This window comes from Schistocerca nitens, chromosome 2 (assembly GCF_023898315.1).
Source record: "Schistocerca nitens isolate TAMUIC-IGC-003100 chromosome 2, iqSchNite1.1, whole genome shotgun sequence".
In the NCBI taxonomy this organism is placed as follows: Eukaryota; Metazoa; Arthropoda; class Insecta; order Orthoptera; family Acrididae; genus Schistocerca; species Schistocerca nitens.
The window spans coordinates 635,849,883-635,870,467 of NC_064615.1; the positions used below are offsets into that span (position 1 = coordinate 635,849,883).

A 20,585-nucleotide genomic window follows, 5' to 3' on the forward strand; every position below is an offset into this window, starting at 1 on the left:
GCGTCCAGCCGATATGGCCATGACCCTAGGAGAGGCGCTGCAGCGTATGTCGTGCTGTTAGCAAAGGCATTCGCGTCGGTCGTCTGCTGCCATAGCCCATTGACGCCAGATTTCGCCTTACTGTCCTAACCGATACTTTCGTCGCACGTCCCACCTTGTTTTCTGTGATTATTTCACGCAGTGTTGGTTATTTGTTAACACTGACAACTCTATGCAAACGTCGGTGTACTCGCTCGTTAAGTGAAGGCCATCGGCCACTGTGTTGTCCGTGGAGTCATGTAATGCCTGAAATTTGGTATTCCCGGCCCACTCTTGACACTGTGGATCTTGGAATACTGAATTCGCTAACGATTTTCGGAATGGAATGGCCCATGTGTCTACCTCCAGCTACCACTCCGCTTCGTTAATTCAAGTCGTGCGGCCACAATCACGACGGAATCCTTTTCACATAGATCACATGAGCGCAAATGGCAGCTCCACCAATGCTATGTCCTTTTATACCCTGTGTACGAGGTACTACCGCCGTCTGTATATGTTCCTATTGCTATTCCACGACTCTTTCCAAATGCCAGTTCAGTGTTAATCACTGCAGCCGGTCGCTCAGTTATTTCACTTATGTTTCGAACAGTCATAGCTTGGATACACAATTAACATGATTATTCCAATTACACAAAATCTTATCTTGACATACACGACTGCGAACTTTTGTTTCTAAGTTACATTTTAATCTTCGTATTTATTTCTTCTAGCGCAAATTGCGAGAAGCCAGCAAGTCCATACCACTGCACGATACCATCAGTTACTTGTTCTGTTTCAACATTCCACAATGACTTGAACAGTTAAGTTTCTAACATAACAAGTCTACGAGTCAGGATTTCCAAAGTTCTTTTTAGGGTCACAAAAGTTATTTCAAATCGTTTATCATTCCAAGAAAGAGTGACAATAAATCCTATTAGAATGTTCACTACGAGTAGCCACTAATATTATTTTACACAGTGTTTCTAGATCTTGTGTTTGTTTCTGACATTCCTTAATACTGCCATCCGGTTCTCTCGTACTACGATTACATATTAACAGAGTGATCGGGTCTGCATGCTCGAACGACTTTTTTCGTCGCCTACACACCACTGTCGCCCACTCGGAGTTCAAATTGGTTCAAATGGCTCTGAGCACTATGGGACTCAACTCCTGAGGTCATCAGTCCCGTAGAACTTAGAACTACTTAAACCTAACTAACCTAAGGAACACACACACACACATCCATGCCCGTGGCAGGATTCGAGCCTGCGACCGTAGCAGCAGCTCGGTTCCGTTCTGAAGCGCCTAGAACCGCTCGGTCACAGCGCCCGGCTCACTCGGGACTCAACTCCTGAGGTCATCAGTCCCGTAGAACTTAGAACTACTTAAACCTAACTAACCTAAGGAACACACACACACATCCATGCCCGTGGCAGGATTCGAGCCTGCGACCGTAGCAGCAGCTCGGTTCCGTTCTGAAGCGCCTAGAACCGCTCGGTCACAGCGGCCGGCTCACTCGGAGTGTTACCGACGCCGGTAGCTCTAGTACTAGTCCTCTATAGACCACTGTTGCCAGTCGGTTGTAGGATTTTCTTATTCTTTCAATAGCTGGAAATTATTTGTCCTGCATTACGAGCCTATCATCGATATCCAGCCAAAATTAATAATGATAAATAGAAAAACTAAGTAAAACCGCAAAGCAATATCACAAGGCAACTTAATAAATGTAGTAAATTTCTGCGAGATACTGGGAAATTTTGTAAAGTGCCAAACGTGTTGGCAAGTGTTGTTCTTGAAACAGTTATGTTCACACTTTCGTATATCATATAGAAGTGTTTGTTTGCCAGCTGTTGTAAATGGTCAGAGCCTCACCTTTGATATAGATACAAAAGGTGAGTATTATGCGTCGACAAGAACTTTTTGTTCAACGTTTAGGGAGTGCGGTCCACATCAGAAAACAGTTGCAGGAATTTCATAAGAAATAAGCACCAGCAAGGAGGAATGTTTATTACTGGATAACTGAATATACGTGTGGTCTGGCGTAACTGTGAGATAGAGGAGCGTCACAGTAAGACTCTTGAGATCATCGATGTGATAAATTTTTCACACGAACCAGTAGATATTACCTGAACGACGGGGTCGGTATGAAGGAGCTAAGTGCACATTTTTTTGAATGCACTAGAGACAGACCATAAGTTCGAATTGTGGAGGGAAACATGCCGTGTGCTTTACAAAAGGAATAAATTTACGGAAACCACTTAAAAATTACATCTGAATCGCCCTCTCTCTCGAATGCGAGACTAGTGTCTCATATATTGCGCAATAGCACGCAGAACATGCCATTGTTGTCTCGGGAGTTTTCACTTCGAAAATATTTCGAAACCCGGTTTGGAGAAAATAAAGAATAACTAGAAGACATCCAACGTGAGTCATCATTACACCATTACAATCCATCATTACAATCCAGAGATAATACTAAAACCAAAACAATGATTTGGAGTGGGTGAAACTAATCGAAAATTGTTTTACCAGCTGTAGTGGTAAATACGACTGCATTGGGACCTAAGGGCTATAAAATCGAATGTCTGCGTAAGAACAAAACAATGTCTGACTTACAAGATGTTAAATCTCTCGGCCGACTGCATAGTAAGTTGAAGGCAAAGAGAACAAGTCTAGCTAAGGAATAAGTACCTCCCACCTGGTCACACTTGGGCCATTGCGATGGCAGTAGTGCTCTATACGGGCTTCAATATCGGTCAGGCGTGGTCCTTGTGAAACTTTCTGCCTCTTGATATATCTTTTCCTCCTACAAACCCACCATGATCATATACATATGGATTTGGAGGAGGAAAATTTGAGCGAATAAAGGCATTTTCTGCACTATACACGAGTGCTGTGGGTGTAATTGGAACTTTCATACCATAGTATCATGAATGATGTTACTAGCAAATTAAAACTAAAATGAATGGAAGTCCATGAAACAGCATAGCTGTTTATTGTAATTCCTTCAAAGACTCACGACCAGTTTCGTACCTTAAAGGTGAATCCTTAGGTGTGATTAAGTAATCACTTTGTGGTTGATGAAAATTACGATGTTCCAAGGTACACCTGAGGATGCACCGTTAAGATACAAAACCGAAAGACTACAGTAAACAGGCTAAAGCCGCCATATGAATGTTCATTCATTTTAATTTGCTAATAAATCTTGCGCAATATCATAAAAGTCCTTATCCCATCAATCATTTATTATTTTAGCTGTAGCTGCCCGATCCTCTGAGTAGTTTGTGAGTTTAGTGCACGAATGGAAAAACTGGATCTCGGGAAGGAAATCTCTGAGAACAGCAGAGATCATGGATGAGGAAGAATATCAGTTTTTGCGAACAAATGACGTCTTGCACCAAGCTAATGAAACAGCAGCGATTCGCAGTAACTAAATGAGAATTACCCCTCCCAGCGTCAATCATTCTGAACATGCGTGCTTTGTCTTAACCACTGCAGTATCTGACACAGCGATTCGTGGAGGTGAAAATAACCCACAAAATACTACCCTCTTACACTTAGGAGACCTGTGGACGTAAATGTGTCAGTAAATTCGATTAAGGTCTTCAGCAGATGGCGCAGATGAACATCCTCTCAGAGCGTTTGCCTTACCTGCATTAAATATCGTTGAAGTTTTCCTTCTCATGAGATTTTCTATAAGAAAAGGTGTTAGTTGGCACTGTGGCACATTGCACATTCAATAATTTAATAAAGAGAGGCCAGGAAAAGGAACGGTTCTGCTGTAATGGTGTATTCCTTGATACAGTATTCAGTATGATATGTGTACTTCTAACAATAGCAATGTATGCAGTTTATTGATTTGCAGTAAATACCATCGATACAGGGATCATAACTGTGTCTTACCATGTACATCTATTTCCATGAGCAGAGCATTAGTGACATAGGAACATTTAGAAATAAAAAGATAATATAAAGGATAAATTACATTTTATATAAATTCTGCAACATTCATTTTACACCTATAAACAAATATTTACAATCGACAACCGACACAGTGGAGTCCGAATAAAACGAGTCTGACTCAACAATTCTAGGTAAGAGTATAATGTAAGACTGCTTTTATTTCCTAGTCGCCCACACTTCGTCCAAGAAAGAGTGTTCTGTATCCCGCAGACAATGACAGGCAGTTAGGTGCTGGCCTGTATACCTAATACGAAAGTAAGAACACGTTAAGTGCGTTCGCTTGATTGGAAGTTATCACGGCCTTATTTTTACTCGTAAACAAAACATAAGAATCTACAAAATTATTAGACACGAACGAAAAATAAGGTAAAGCAAACGTATATATCGTAGCTATTTTATGAGAATGAAATTTAAGATAATTTATATCTGGTAGGAAATTTTAAGAACATTGGCATAGTGAACACCTCATTTTCTTTATGTGTTGCATATGGTATACACGAATATAGTTACTTTCAGCAGCGGATTGTTTACTGAGCATGACTATTGACGTAAAGCCATTTTTTAAGGAAACATAACAAATGAGAAATCAGAGAGAAAGCTTAGCCTCTTTGTAGAATTTTGTTTCACTGTGCAAAACAGTGTAAAATCGAAAGCATTAACAGAGTCTGATAGGCCCGATGTCTACAGTACGTCGAATCTACGTCTTTTGCCAAACGGTTGTGTGTGAAGAGCGAACAGCGTATGGATCAGATGTGTAGGTTAAACAACTGTTTTATGCGTGAGCATGAAATACTAGACGCGACGGTCTCTGGTCCTCGTACCAGACTTTCCTACGTAACTCAATTACTGCCTAAAAAAGAAAAATCCTCATTTACCAAAAAACTGTCTATGGGGCTTATGCCGCCGAAGTCCTTGCAGACGTTGAAAGCTCCCGTATTATTTGCTGTGCGGGACAGTCTCCAGAAGTACGATTGCAATTGGAAAAATGTCAATAAAAAGCTCCGATATCGGCACATTAGCTTCAGTTGGCTTGTAATGTGATACAGTGCCGATGAACCGCCTAGGCCTACTAAAGCATTCGAGGAAGAAAGGCATGCAAGAATAGTAATGAGACTGAGAACGTTGCGAGCGATCTGGCAATGCTGTGTTATTCCGCCTGTGTACACCGGTGTGTTCATCTCTTCCAGATGCTCAGTCGAAGATTCACTTCAGTACAGCCATCACATGATTTCTGACAGCGCTATCAATGATGTTGTGTTATTATTGTGTGTTAGGAAAATTGAAGAGCGGAATATAGAGTAACTTTATGCAATCAAGTTTCGTGTTGAACTGGTATCATTTCACTTACACTGTAATAAAAACTTTTATTGTTTACATATCACTATTGTAATTTCGACATTTTGTCATCATCAGGTAGTCTGGAACAAAATATTGAAATTTCAGCCGTGGTATATAAATAATAAAGCTTCTTTGTAAAGCCTAAGCGAAATGACAACTTTCAGCGCTTTACCACGGCCGCGGACCCCGTCCTCGACAAAATTTTGTGTTAAACTTAGGGAATCAGTGAGTATGACCATTGAACATTTCAAACGGGCCTATGGGGAATATTCCTTATAAAAAGCAAAAGTTTTTCGCTGCGACAAATAATTTTTGGAAGTCGAGAACACCTTGAAGGTCGACAACACCGCTCGGGAAGAACGTCGACTTTAAAAACCAACGAAAACTTCGAACGAGTGTGTGCACTTGTGATATTGTTCTTGGAGGACAAACCGTCAACCAAGTGTTTTACAGAGATGTCCCTGAAAGGCTCAGTAAAAGGATGAACCGAGTGAGACCGGCCGTTGCAGAAATATGGAAGCTGCATCAGAGCAACGCCCGATGTCACACGTCCAGTTCCTTTGAGGAATGTTTGATCTCAAAAGACATTCCTGTTGTTCCACAGCGCCGCTGTTCACCTGTTCTGAGTCCTTGTAACTTTTCTGTTTTCCCGAAATTGAAAAATGTCTTAATAGGACGCCTTTATGGGACTCTAGAGACCATTAAAAATAATGTGAACGACATGTTAAATATACTACCAGTTGAGCCCTTTCAGCGATGCTACGAAGAGCGGCGCCAACGGCTCCACCAGTGTATAGCTGCCGTAGGGAACTACGTCGAAAGGGACAGTATTGTAGTTTTAAAAAAATAAAAGATTTGGTAGATAAAAAATCAGTCTCAGTACTTTTCTCGCACTCCTCATAAGTTTCATGGCTGGTGTGATGAACTGCGTGTGATACTGCAGGCTAGCGCCGACATGTTATACTGTAATCTTTTATAAGTTGTACAAATTCTTTGACCCGCTATCATTCGGTTTTTCTGCTAATTATGAGTACGGTAAAAATATTTTCTGTGTAGAGGAGATCACACGATTAACAGTAACGGCAAGCGATTCCGTGTTAGACACCGTATTTATCTCAGGTATTTGACATTACTTAATCGAAGGCGGCTGCGTTTTCCAACCATCACTATCTATCACAGTACAAATTTTCGGTAAGGATGAAAGACCTTTAATGCTTTTCTCCTCCACTTGTGATCGGTTTTGGGGTGGACAAAGAGCCGACAAAGGTTTGAAATTGCGTAGCGTACGTGTTAGTTTGCATCTCATTTTTGTTGCGAAATTAAGAAATCATCAACTCCCAGGCTAGCTCAAAACTAGGGACGGTCCCTTTCTCTGCGAATTAGATACCTATATATTTAGATAGAGGGCCTACGCTTTTATTTGAAAGTCATACCACGAACCAGTTTAGTATTTTTCACATACTCAAAATATTATCACAGGTGAAATTGATGATAAGTGACAAAAAAATGTAAGAAATGGTCATCGGTTGAACCGTCAACCATTAGTTTTTTTTCGTGTGACACACGCTTAATTGCCAAACCTTAATACTGTCCGAAACGGGAATCTGATTTAATCTTTGATTCCTCGTAATTTCTGTCAAACAAAAATCACAGTGATCTACAAATTGTAAATAAATGAAAGGCCAGCTTCCCTTTTCACTTTATGTTCAAATGGCACTTTAAACGACGTAAGCTCAAGCTTGTAAGTACTTTCGATAGGGAGGGACAATCCATTTGCAGGAGGGTCATTATTGTTCCACTTGACGCGAAATCAGTATTCAGAATAACGGTTGTCACAAAACAGCGGCGATCCACAACTGCCGTTCGAGAGCCGGGCCACGTCCATCGACGCGCATTCGGAGGCTCCAGACTGCTGCAGATCACGGTGCTGGTGTCGGGTGTGGGCGACAGGACGAGCACGACAGCTCTTCCGCCCTTCCGCTCACGGCTCACAGCCAAGAGGCCGCGAGCTCGGCCGAGTCTGCGCCGGGCTAGCCCCTGCCGCCGCCCGGTCAGAAGATGACGGTGAGGGGCCGCCGGAACTCTGCGCCGCCCCCGGCCACGGAGCCCGCGCCGCCTCCCGCGCTGCCCCCGGCCCCCGCGGAGCCGCCCCCGGAGGCCGCCGCGGCAGCGGCCGCCGCAGCCGCCGCCGCCGCCTGGTGGTAGTGGCCGCTGTACTGCGCCATGGGCAGCAGCCCGGGCATGCCGCCCCCGCCGTGGTGGTAGTAGCCCAGACCCGGCGACGCCGCCGAGGAGCCCGAGGACGAGGAGGCGGGTGCCCCGCCCCCGTCTTGGCGGTCGACCGCCCCCGACAGCAGGCCGCCTGCAGCGCCCACCTTGCTCTCTGTCGGAGACTCTGTCGGCGTCCGCGGCGAGGGGTGGCTCTCGGGGGCCGTGCCGTACATTTTCGACACGTCGTACCTGCGCAGCGTTACTTACTTAAAATTTTTTATCTATTATGCATGTGGAACACAGCGACTGTTAAATTAACCTGAATTACAGCAAGCAGTCGCCTTTTGTTTTATTCTTCAATTTTTTTTTTTCGTTACCAATTTCGAATCACCTAGCAATTCATCGTTAGATGATACACATTTGTTGCGTGTTTACAGGTCTGTGGTTGTCGTGAATAGTTATTAGTATCTGCTGGTTTGTTCTTGGTGCACACATTGTTTTGGAAAACATAACGTATGTTTTTCAGTGACGTTAATTTTACGCCACATCACAAATTTAGCCACAGCTACCAACATCCACATGCTTTTCAAAAGCGACACTTGTCCAACTAGACTTGTAAAAATAAGTAAATTACTGCGTATATTATGTTATTTCTTTATTCTGAAACTGTGACACCATCACATAACGAGCACATTTGTAAAATTGGTCCAAGAATGAATAAAACAACAACAAACCCTAGTACTACTACTACTGCTACTACTACTACACATTTCGATAAAGCGAACTGTAGTGCCAGCCATTGGAAACTAACTAAGATATGTGATTAGGTACGGCCCCGCGGGATTAGCTGAGCGGTCTAGGGCGCTGCAGCCATGGACAGTGCGGCTGGTCTCGGCGGCGGTTCGAGTCCTCCCTCGGGCATGGGTGTGATTGTTTGTCCTTAGGATAATTTAGGTTAAGTAGTGTGTAAGCTTAGGGACTGATGACCTTAGCAGTTAAGTCCTATAAGATTTCACACACATTTGAACATTTTTTGATTAAGTACGGGAAAGTCCTAATTCAAAATGGCGTGCGTTGTCGCCTCGCAATGTGATTGCGAAAAATGCCTTCACATGCAGACTGTCATCGCCATTAAAATAACTGACGATGAGAAAGAGAAAAAAGAAAGACAAGCAAAATTTTAAATCTGAATTAGTCTGTACCGGACAAACTGTGACGGAAGGGACACAGGCAAGTACCAGCTCCAAGAAAGAAGAAGAAAAGTGCCTACAAGAAACGTCCCATTGACTACAGGGATGAATTTGTGGCTAGAAAGCAATTTTTGTAACACTACGAACAACGCAAAGAAACACCAACCTCGTATAAGCTTCACTCCTGTTGTTCCAGGGAACTAGATGTCAAGGTTAGCAAAGAAATTCTTAGAAAAGTTGTTCTTTCTATGCGATTTGGTTTTAAAAGGTTCCGGAATAAAGACCTCATCATGTGCGGAAGAGATAACATAGTTTCAAAATACAGCCACTTTCACCGAAAAAAAAACGGGAGGCAAAAGGATAGCTGCAACGAGGAACCGTGTTACTATTATGAGAGTGAAAGGTCTTAGTAATCGAATTAAATTAGGCAGTGCTGAGGGAGTTATATTAGGAAAAAAGACACTAAATGTATTAGATGATTTTAGCTGTTTGGGCAGCAATGAACTTACGATGGGAGAAGTAGAGTTGATATAAACCAGAGACCCTCTTAAAGAGAGAAATTTGCTAACACAGAATACTAATGCAAGTCTTAGAAATAATTTTCTGAAAATATTTGTCTCTTGTGTACGAAAGTGAAACTTTGTCGACAAGCACTTTAGATATGAAGTGAAGGATTTCAAATGTCGTGCTGTAGAAGAATCTGAAAATTAGGTAGATGGGTCGGATAACTAACGAAAACCACTGAATGGAATCGGGAATGAAAGAAATATATGCCACAATTTGACTAAATGAAGCGTTATGCTGCTGAGACACTTCCTGAGACATCAATGGATCGGCAATTTGGTCATCAAGCAGCGCTTCTGAAATACGTCCCATACCATTACCCACGTTCCGTGATTTTTTCCCAGAGACAATCTCCCAGTTTTCACGACAGCTGATTGGGACTCACCGCTGGTGCGCAGCTGCAGCGGCGGCGGCCGCCTCTGCGTCGTAGCGGCCGGTCTCGACGTACATTTTGGAAGACTCGAAGTAGGCCTTGGTGAGAGCCGACGTGTGGTCCAGGTAGCCGCCGCCACGCTCCATGTACGACTTGGGGTCCGCCGAATACATCGAGATGGGCGGCATGTACGCCGACCGGTATTTGTCCGCCTCCATCGAGTACTTCATCGCGTCCATCGAGCTCACCACCTGCAAAAGCCGAATTAGGGTCCTCCTGAGAAATGCTGTTGCAGCCGTTGGAAAATAACTAGCTAATTGTCTTGTTTCCCCCACAGTGCCGGAAATTGCGAACATCAGGAGTTAAATAATGTATTACGGAGAATACGCTGAGGTGACAAAAGTCACTAAATAGAAATATGCACATATACAACTGGCGGTAGTATCACGTACACATGCTATGAAAGGGCAGTACATTGGTGGAGCTGTCCCTGCACTCTGGTTCAAATGGTTCAAATGGCTCTGAGCACTATGGGACTTAACATCTCAGGTCATCAGTCCCATAGAACTTAGAACTACTTAAACCTAACTAACCTAAGGACATCACACAACACCCAGCCATCACGAGGCAGAGAAAATCCCTGACCCCGCCGGGAATCGAACCCGGGAACCCGGGCGTGGGAAGCGAGAACGCTACCGCACGACCACGAGATGCGGGCCTTGCACTCTGGTGATTCATGTGAAAGGGTGTCCGATGTGATCGCCGCACCACGGGAACGTGGAATGGTAGTTGAAACAAGACACATTGGACATTCAATTTCGGAAATCGTTGGGGAATTCAGTATTCCAAGATCCAGAGTGTGACGGGACTGTCAAATTTCACAAGCTGCGACATCGTCGCAAAAAAAAAAAAAAAAAAAAAAAAAACTGTGACCCGTATATGTAACAAATTTCCTTTACTTTACGTCTATGGTCACAAACCTTTTTCTAACAGATTGCCGGTTTCGGTCTTTAATGACCATATCAGATTGCAGCAAAAATGGGAAAAACATAAATAAACTCGCAAACTGTATACACCTTAAGAACAGTACATAGACCATAATGAAAAGTAGTACTGACAAAATTTATATTTGTACGCTTTAAATATGAAGAACCATACCTGTTTCATAAAAACAAAGTCCTAATGTACTGCAGCCATAGTGGCGTCGTCAAATGTTAAACGCGGAATCAGCACCAGCATCGTCAAATACATATAGATAACATCACATGCACGAGTCATGTTGTCAGTAGTACTACTGTTTAAAACAAGCTGCCGTACAGTAGCCACAAGATGTTTCTGTTGTAAGTTCACCAGATGTCGCTAATGTCGGCATACACTAGTTTTCAATAATTGATTGAAACAGCGAAAATAAATGGGGCTACAAAAGTTTAAGTCTGTGATACGATTATAACGTATAAAAGGCATTACAGTAATAAAAAGCAATAAAAAGAACACGACAAAAGTAATATTGTTAAAAAGAGGAAGTGTTAAAAAACAGTGGTTGACATGTGCTCTAGTGCCAATAATCTAGATAATGACATAAATATTAAACACCGTTGATAGTGCACCGGGTATTATTAAACAACCATAAAACAAATCGCTAAAGGGGCGCAAATGAAAGAAAAGATAGAGCTGCACATAATCAGCGCCCTCTGTTAGCGCTAACGCCAGAATTCCGCACAGGCGGGAAGTGGTTGGAGGAACGTGACCGGCAGAGGGCCCCTCGTACCCTGCGGTACTCTGTTGCAAGAAAAGAATGATAAAATTCCGTAACATTGGATGATCCACATTATCTGATTAATGTAGTCTATGTAATGAATAGAGAAAGAACAAGAACATACTAGAGTCATGCGTAAAACGTATGAAAACGAAGTAAATGTGTGATGCACTCAATACTAGGTGAACTTATCAACACAATATATATATATATATATATATATATATATATAAAACAGAGGAATTACCTCTCACGATGCAAGAAATGCAATGGCCGACGGTTTTCATTTAACGAATCAGACAAGCGGCATTGCGTGAAATAACCGCAGAAATTAATATGGGACTTACGTCGAACGTGTACGTTAGGACAGTGAGGCGAAATGTGGTGTTAATGGGGTGTGGCATGAAACGAATGACTCTGCTAACAACACATCGCCCTGAACGACTCTCCTGGGCTGGTGACATTATTCGTTGGACCCTAGACGACTGAAAAACTGTGGCCTGGTGAGCTGCGGTATGGTTCGAGTGTGGCGCGGATCCCACGAATCCATGGACACAGGTTGTCAACAAGCCACAGGTGGTAAATGGTATTGGCTATGTTTACATGGAACCGATCTTTGACTGGAAATGGTTATATTCTGCTACTTGGAGACCATGTTTAGCCATTCATGCACTTAATCTTCCCAAACTACGATGGAACTTTGTGGATAACAGTGCACCATGTCACCAGGCCACAATTGTTCGCGATTCGTCTGAAGAACATCTAGACAATTCGAGAGAATGATTTGGCCACTCAGATCGCCCGACATGAAGCCCATCGAACGTTTATGGACATAATCAAAGGTTAGTTGCACCTGCAACACTTTTGCCAGTATTGACGGCTATAGCAGCAGCATGTCTCAGTATTTCTCCAGGGAACAACGACTTGTACGCTCCGTGCTACGTGGAGTTGCTGCACTTCGATGGGCAAAATTATGTCCGACGCGACATTAAAGTTATCAAGTGACTTTTTTCCCACCGATGTAAATGTTATTCTCTCACAAGTTTTTCCTCGATTTAGTTGTGTTAATTGTTTTAGAATTTTTACTAACGATTTAAAAAAAAAGGCATTTTCATCTTCACATACTTAGCTCTTTGATCGATGTGATATAGTCTTACAGTTACGTAATTAACTATTTCACGAAGCAAAGATAAAATTGCATAATACAACTGCCATATTTCTCCAGTTATCGTTATCGTTTATTTCTATTTTAAAAAAGAAGAAAGGCACCATCGCCTCCTATCTGCTGTCTATCTTCTTCTGTCTTTCGAAGTGAAAGCATCTCTTACATTTGCTTGAAATAATAACTGAAATTTCTGATTTAGTCTATGTTTTATTTATCAAGTATAATACTACTACCATTTACTAATGACATTTGGGGTTTTATTACGTTTAACTTAAATACCCCCCCCATGAACCATGGACCTTGCCGTTGGTGGGGAGGCTTGCGTGCCTCAGCGATACAGATGGCCGTACCGTAGGTGCAACCACAACGGAGGGGTATCTGTTGAGAGGCCAGACAAACATGTGGTTCCTGAAGAGGGGCAGCAGCCTTTTCAGTAGTTGCAGGGGCAACAGTCTGGATGATTGACTGATCTGGCCTTGTAACATTAACCAAAACGGCCTTGCTGTGCTGGTACTGCGAACGGCTGAAAGCAAGGGGAAACTACAGCCGTAATTTTTCCCGAGGACATGCAGCTCTACTGTATGATTAAATGATGATGGCGTCCTCTTGGGTAAAATATTCCGGAGGTAAAATAGTCCCCCATTCGGATCTCCGGGCGGGGACTACTCAAGAGGACGTCGTTATCAGGAGAAAGAAAACTGGCGTTCTACGGATCGGAGCGTGGAATGTCAGATCACTTAATCGGGCAGGTAGGTTAGAAAATTTGAAAAGGGAAATGGATAGGTTAAAGTTAGATATAGTGGGAATTAGTGAAGTTCGGTGGCAGGAGGAACAAGACTTTTGGTCAGGTGATTACAGGGTTATAAATACAAAATCAAATAGGGGTAATGCAGGAGTAGGTTTAATAATGAATAAAAAAATAGGAGTGCGGGTTAGCTACTACAAACAGCATAGTGAACGCATTATTGTGGCCAAGATAGACACAAAGCCCATGCCTACTACAGTAGTACAAGTTTATATGCCAACTAGCTCTGCAGATGATGAAGAAATAGATGAAATGTATGACGAGATAAAAGAAATTATTCAGGTAGTGAAGGGAGACGAAAATTTAATAGTCATGGGTGACTGGAATTCGTCAGTAGGAAAAGGGAGAGAAGGAAACATAGTAGGTGAATATGGATTGGGGGGAAGGAATGAAAGAGGAAGCCGCCTTGTAGAATTTTGCACAGAGCATAACTTAATCATAGCTAACACTTGGTTCAAGAATCATGAAAGGAGGCTGTATACATGGAAGAAGCCAGGAGATACTGACAGGTTTCAGATAGATTATATAATGGTAAGACAGAGATTTAGGAACCAGGTTTTAAATTGTAAGACATTTCCTGGGGCAGATGTGGATTCTGACCACAATCTATTGGTTATGAACTGCAGATTGAAACTGAAGAAACTACAAAAAGGTGGGAATTTAAGGAGATGGGACCTGGATAAACTGAAAGAACCAGAGGTTGTAGAGAGTTTCAGGGAGAGCATAAGGGGACAATTGACAGGAATGGGGGAAAGAAATACAGTAGAAGAAGAATGGGTAGCTCTGAGGGATGAAGTGGTGAAGGCAGCAGACGATCAAGTAGGTAAAAAGACGAGGGCTAATAGAAATCCTTGGGTAACAGAAGAAATATTGAATTTAATTGATGAAAGGAGAAAATATAAAAATGCAGTAAATGAAGCAGGCAAAAAGGAATACAAACGTCTCAAAAATGAAATCGACAGGAAGTGCAAAATGGCTAAGCAGGGATGGCTAGAGGACAAATGTAAGGATGTAGAGGCTTGTCTCACTAGGGGTAAGATAGATACTGCCTACAGGAAAATTAAAGAGACCTTTGGAGAGAAGAGAACCACTTGTATGAATATCAAGAGCTCAGATGGAAACCCAGTTCTAAGCAAAGAAGGGAAGGCGGAAAGGTGGAAGGAGTATATAGAGGGTTTATACAAGGGAGATGTACTCGAGGACAATATTATGGAAATGGAAGAGGATGTAGATGAAGACGAAATGGGAGATAAGATACTGCGTGAAGAGTTTGACAGAGCACTGAAAGACCTGAGTCGAAACAAGGCCCCGGGAGTAGACAACATTCCACTAGAACTACTGATGGCCTCGGGAGAGCCAGTCATGACAAAACTCTACCATCTAGTGAACACAATGTATGAGACAGGTGAAATACCCTCAGACTTCAAGAAGAATATAATTATTCCAATCCCAAAGAAAGCAGGTGTTGACAGATGTGAAAATTACCGAACTATCAGTTTAATAAGTCACAGCTGCAAAATACTTACGCGAATTCTTTACAGACGAATGGAAAAACTGGTGGAAGCCGACCTCGGGGAAGATCAATTTGGATTCCGTAGAAATGTTGGAACACGTGAGGCAATACTGACCTTACGACTTATCTTGGAAGAAAGATTAAGAAAAGGCAAACCTACGTTTCTAGCATTTGTAGACTTAGAGAAAGCTTTTGACAATGTTGACTGGAATACTCTCTTTCAAATTCTGAAGGTGGCAGGGGTAAAATACAGGGAGCGAAAGGCTATTTACAATTTGTACAGAAACCAGATGGCAGTTATAAGAGTCGAGGGGCATGAAAGGGAAGCAGTGGTTGGGAAAGGAGTGAGACAGGGTTGTAGCCTCTCCCCGATGTTATTCAATCTGTATATTGAGCAAGCAGTAAAGGAAACAAAAGAAAAGTTCGGAGTAGGTATTAAAATTCATGGAGAAGAAGTAAAAACTTTGAGGTTCGCCGATGACATTGTAATTCTGTCAGAGACAGCAAAGGACTTGGAAGAGCAGTTGAACGGAATGGACAATGTCTTGAAAGGAGGATATAAGATGAACATCAACAAAAGCAAAACGAGGATAATGGAATGTAGTCAAATTAAGTCGGGTGATGCTGAGGGAATTAGATTAGGAAATGAGACACTTAAAGTAGTAAAGGAGTTTTGCTATTTAGGGAGTAAAATAACCGATGATGGTCGAAGTAGAGAGGATATAAAATGTAGACTGGCAATGGCAAGGAAAGCGTTTCTCAAGAAGAGAAATTTGTTAACATCGAGTATAGATTTAGGTGTCAGGAAGTCGTTTCTGAAAGTATTTGTATGGAGTGTAGCCATGTATGGAAGTGAGACATGGACGATAACTAGTTTGGACAAGAAGAGAATAGAAGCTTTCGAAATGTGGTGCTACAGAAGAATGCTGAAGATAAGGTGGGTAGATCACGTAACTAATGAGGAGGTATTGAATAGGATTGGGGAGAAGAGAAGTTTGTGGCACAACTTGACTAAAAGAAGGGATCGGTTGGTAGGACATGTTTTGAGGCATCAAGGGATCACAAATTTAGCATTGGAGGGCAGCGTGGAGGGTAAAAATCGTAGAGGGAGACCAAGAGATCAATACACTAAGCAGATTCAGAAGGATGTAGGTTGCAGTAGGTACTGGGAGATGAAGAAGCTTGCACAGGATAGAGTAGCATGGCGAGCTGCATCAAACCAGTCTCAGGACTGAAGACCACAACAACAACAACAACTTAAATACACTGGAAGGAGATAAGTTTCATGACGTGTCGATTTGCGCACCATCCGCTTACCATTATGTGCAGTTTTGAACGATATTGAAAAAGTCGAAACTTGCAATGTAATCTCGTTGTGGTTTTTTAAGGCAAATCTCGCGCGTGGTTTTTGAATGCATTGCGTGTCCAATAAAACCCATAGGCAGGGACCGCTGAATCACGCTTTACAGTCCTGTGAAACTGAATGTTCAAATGGCTCTGAGCACTATGGGACTTAACATCTATGGTCATCAGTCCCCTAGAACTTAGAACTACTTAAACCTAACTAACCTAAGGACATCACACAACACCCAGCCATCACGAGGCAGAGAAAATCCCTGACCCCGCCGGGAATCGAACCCGGGAACCCGGGCGTGGGAAGCGAGAACGCTACCGCACGACCACGAGATGCGGGCGAAACTGGATGTCAAGTTGAACGTTAAAGATAACTGGTTATGTGAGTCTGTTCTGCAGATGTTTAGTGGCGGTCAAATACATTGAAAATAAAACTAGTGACTGGCGCCAAAGAAATTGGTATAGGCATGCGTATTCAAATACAGAGATATACAGGGTGTTACAAAAAGGTACGGCCAAACTTTCAGGAAACATTCCTCACACACAAATAAAGCAAAGATATTATGTGGACATGTGTCCGGAAAAGCTTAATTTCCACGTTAGAGCTCATTTTAGTTTCGTCCACCTACGCTCAATGGAGCACGTTATCATGATTTCATACGGGATACTCTACCTGTACTGCGAGAACATGTGCCTTTACAAGTACGACACAACATGTGGTTCATGCGCGATGGAGTTCCTGCACATTTCAGTCGAAGTGTTCGTACGCTTCTCAACAACAGATTCGGTGACCGATGGATTGGTAGAGGCGGACCAATTCCATGGCCTCCACGCTCTCCTGACCTCAACCCTCTTGACTTTCATTTATGGGGGCATTTGAAAGTTCTTGTCTACGCAACCCCGGTACCAAATGTAGAGACTCTTCGTGCCCGTATTGTGGACGGCTGTGATACAATACGCCATTCACCCGGCCTGCATCAGCGCATCAGGGATTCCATGCGACGGAGGGTGGATGCATGGATCCTCGCTAACGGAGGACATTTTGAACATTTCCTGTAACAAAGTGTTTGAAGTCACGCTGGTACGTTCTGTTGCTGTGTGTTTCCATTCCATGATTAATGTGATTTGAAGAGAAGTAATAAAATGAGCTCTAACATGGAAAGTAAGCGTTTCCGGACACGTGTCCACATAACATCTTTGCTTTATTTGTGTGTGAGGAACGTTCCCTGAAAGTTTGGCCGTACCTTTTTGTAACACCCTGTATAAACAGCCAGAATATGACGTTGCTGTCGGAAACGACCATATAAGACAACAAGCGTCTGGCGTAGTTGTTAGGTCGGTTACTGCTGCTACAATGGCAGGTTAACAAGATTTGAGTGAGTTTGAACGTGGTGTTACAATCGGTGCACGAACGATGGGACACAGCATCTCCGAGATATTAATCAGTTGAGGATTTTCCCGTAGGACTATTTCACAAGTGCACCATGAATACCAGGACTCCGGTAAAACATCAAATTTCCGACATCGCTGCTGCCGGAAAAAGATCCTACACGAACGGGACCGACTACGACTGAAGAGAACCGCTCAACGTGACAGAATTGCAGCCCTTCCGCAAATTGCTGCAGATTTCAGTACTGGACCATCAGCAAGTGTCAGCGTGCGAAACATTCAACGAAACGCGATTGTCAGATAATATCCTGACTCCTTCGGATAACTACACAAGGGTGACGAGGGTTTCGAGTGTCACTTTTGTGCAGTAATTGTGCGATTGCAGCACTGTAGTGACTCTCAGATTCAAATGGCCGTTGTGCCCGCATGGCCCTTATGACCAACCTCCCTCTGAATCAAATTGGAGTGACACAATGAGCGAAGTCACGACAAGTTCAGGTTTGGTAGACAACAATCTCTTGCCAGTTCTAGAGATATAGCAGTAGCGTCAGAGGTACAGAAATAATTCATCATCGTGGAAGCAATACTGAATCCAGGAACAGGTCCAAGATAAGTAGGCCAAACTAAATCCAGAGTAATGCACAACCAATTGAGACGTAACCAGTGTGAAGAATAATTCCACAGTGACTGTTGACTATTTATAGGGCTTATAGAAACATGGCACGGCCCACGTGATCTCCCTCTCGTGATGCCTTGAAGATGCTCGAGAAATAGCCTCTAGTCGTGCTGTGTACCGAATAATTGCCAAACATCTGTGTGTCTGGCGGAAATACAAGACACTGCGATCCAGGACACTGAAGTCCTGAAGAACAGTTTGTGTAACACTCGTGTTCTCACACAAAAAGCGACGACTGCGAGTTCTGTTAATTATCGTGCGTTTATTCTCGTATTAAAACATTTGTTTCTTGACAACACACCCCATAGTTTGTCTTGTTTTGTGCGTTTAATTTATATAATTCATCTCTCTGGTACGTTACCGTCAGAGTAATTAAGCCTATCCACCAACTACTGACGAACTACCAGAGGTGCACTGACTAACCAAAACATTATGTTACTTGCTTTGCTGTGCCTTGGTCCACCTTTGGAATGCAGTACAGTTGCGATTCTGCGTGAGGTACAGGGTGGATAAGAAGTCACCTCCTAGTTTTAAATGCCGTAACTTCTGTGACTGTTGATATTTATTAACGAACGTGGTCGTATTCTGCTACATGATCCCTGAGAATACCTTGACCGTCCGTAGCATCTGATTACGTTGAATGACGAGGTGGCAGAAAATTTGACTTCACAAGAGCGCGCCAAGGTCGCTTCGCAGTGTAAAGTGTGGCTACCTGTAGCCCTTGTTCAGCCATGGTGGCGGGGTGTTCATAGCACTTAAGCCCCACTTAATGCTAAAACCATTAACAATTGTTACGCCAAGCTACTGACAACTGGGCCAGTTGTTGACAACCACGAGGAGGACGAGCTTAGTTGGGCTTTCGAAGCGAAAGGCCCACTCATGTACCCTTGATAACTGCACGACACAAGGCTTTACGCCTCACCTGGGTCCGTCAACAGCGGCACTGGACTGTTGATGACTGGAAACATTTGGCTGGTCGCAGGTGTCTCGTTTCAAATTGTATCTAGCGGATGGACGTGTACTTGTACGGAGACAACGTCATGAATCCATGGCCACTGCATGTGAGGGGTGGACTGTTCCAGCTGGTGGATGCTCTGTGATGATGCGGGGCGTGTACAGTTGGAGTGATACGGGACCTCTAATACCTCTAGATACGACTCTGACAGGTGAGACTTACGTAAGCATCCTGTCTGATCACCAGCATCCATTCATGCCCATCGTGCATTCCGACAGACTTGGACAGTTCCAGCAGGACAATGCGACACCCCCAGACAGGAACATTATTGGGCATATCTGGGATGCCTTGCAACGTTCTGTTCAGAAGAGATCTCCACCCCCTCCCCCCCCACCCACCCCCCGTACTCTTACGGATTTATAAACAGTCCTGCAGGATTCATGGTGTCAGTTCCCTCCAGTACTACTTCAGACATTAGTCGAGTTCATGCCACATCGTGTCGCGGCGCTTCTGCGTGCTCACGGGGGCGCTACACGATATTAGGCAAGTGTACCAGTTTCTTCGGCTCTTCAGTGTAACTTCATTCAGTTGAAGGTAAGGTGACACACGTGGCCGTCACCCCCTACACAAGATGGCGAGTATAAGGGAAGGCTTGGGTGAGAGGTGCAGCGAGTGTGAGGAGGCTGGTTCACAGTACCTGTGCAGGCGCCGAGAGCCCGGAGATGGCGGACTGCTGCGCGGCGGCAGCGGCGGCGGCGGCGGCCATGGAGGCGGCGCTCAGCGACCCGTAGGCGGCCGCCGGCGAGTAGTAGGAGCCCACCTGGCCCATCTGGCTCGCCGCCATGCCTGCGGACGGAAAACGGGGACGTAGTGCGCCACACTAACTGCAGAGACCTACATCTACATGACCGCTTTGTAACTTACACGTAGATGTTTGACAGAGGCTTCATAGCACCACTTTTATTAGACTATTCTCGAATGGCACATGGGATAAAGGAAAACCTAAACATTTCCCTGTGATTTCATTTGTTTCATTACGTTGGTCATTCCTCCCTAGGTACTTGGGAATCAGTAGCATATTTTAATGACGTTAATATCTTTTGGGTTGCTAGGCCGCATCATATTTCTTCAAAAAATCGACGTTTCAATCCCTCTGCTGGGATAATCTTCAGGATCTTGTGATGTACACTGTAAATTTGGCACTGTCAGAGACCATTGTCGCATTCTCTTATAAAGGAGCACCTGTGCAAGAAAAGTGGGATTACTGGGTAAAAAATCTTCAGGTACCATTGATGGGTCATCGTCCTTGGATAGTA

The 20,585-nt window shown here is 43.5% G+C and overlaps 1 protein-coding gene across 1 annotated transcript in view; it reads right to left on the minus strand.

Annotated features, from left to right (window-relative positions):
* Window positions 1-4,753: 4,753 nt before the first annotated feature.
* LOC126235216 (transcription factor SOX-21) overlaps window positions 4,754-20,585 on the minus strand; it is a 169,551-nt gene continuing 153,719 nt past the window's right edge. Inside the window, exons 3-6 of the mRNA XM_049943946.1 lie at window positions 19,967-20,115; window positions 9,670-9,908; window positions 7,494-7,779; window positions 4,754-4,831 (exon numbers count right to left, since the gene is read on the minus strand). Coding sequence (XP_049799903.1) covers window positions 4,754-4,831; window positions 7,494-7,779; window positions 9,670-9,908; window positions 19,967-20,115 — 752 coding nt within the window. The remainder of the gene's footprint in view (window positions 4,832-7,493; window positions 7,780-9,669; window positions 9,909-19,966; window positions 20,116-20,585) is intronic.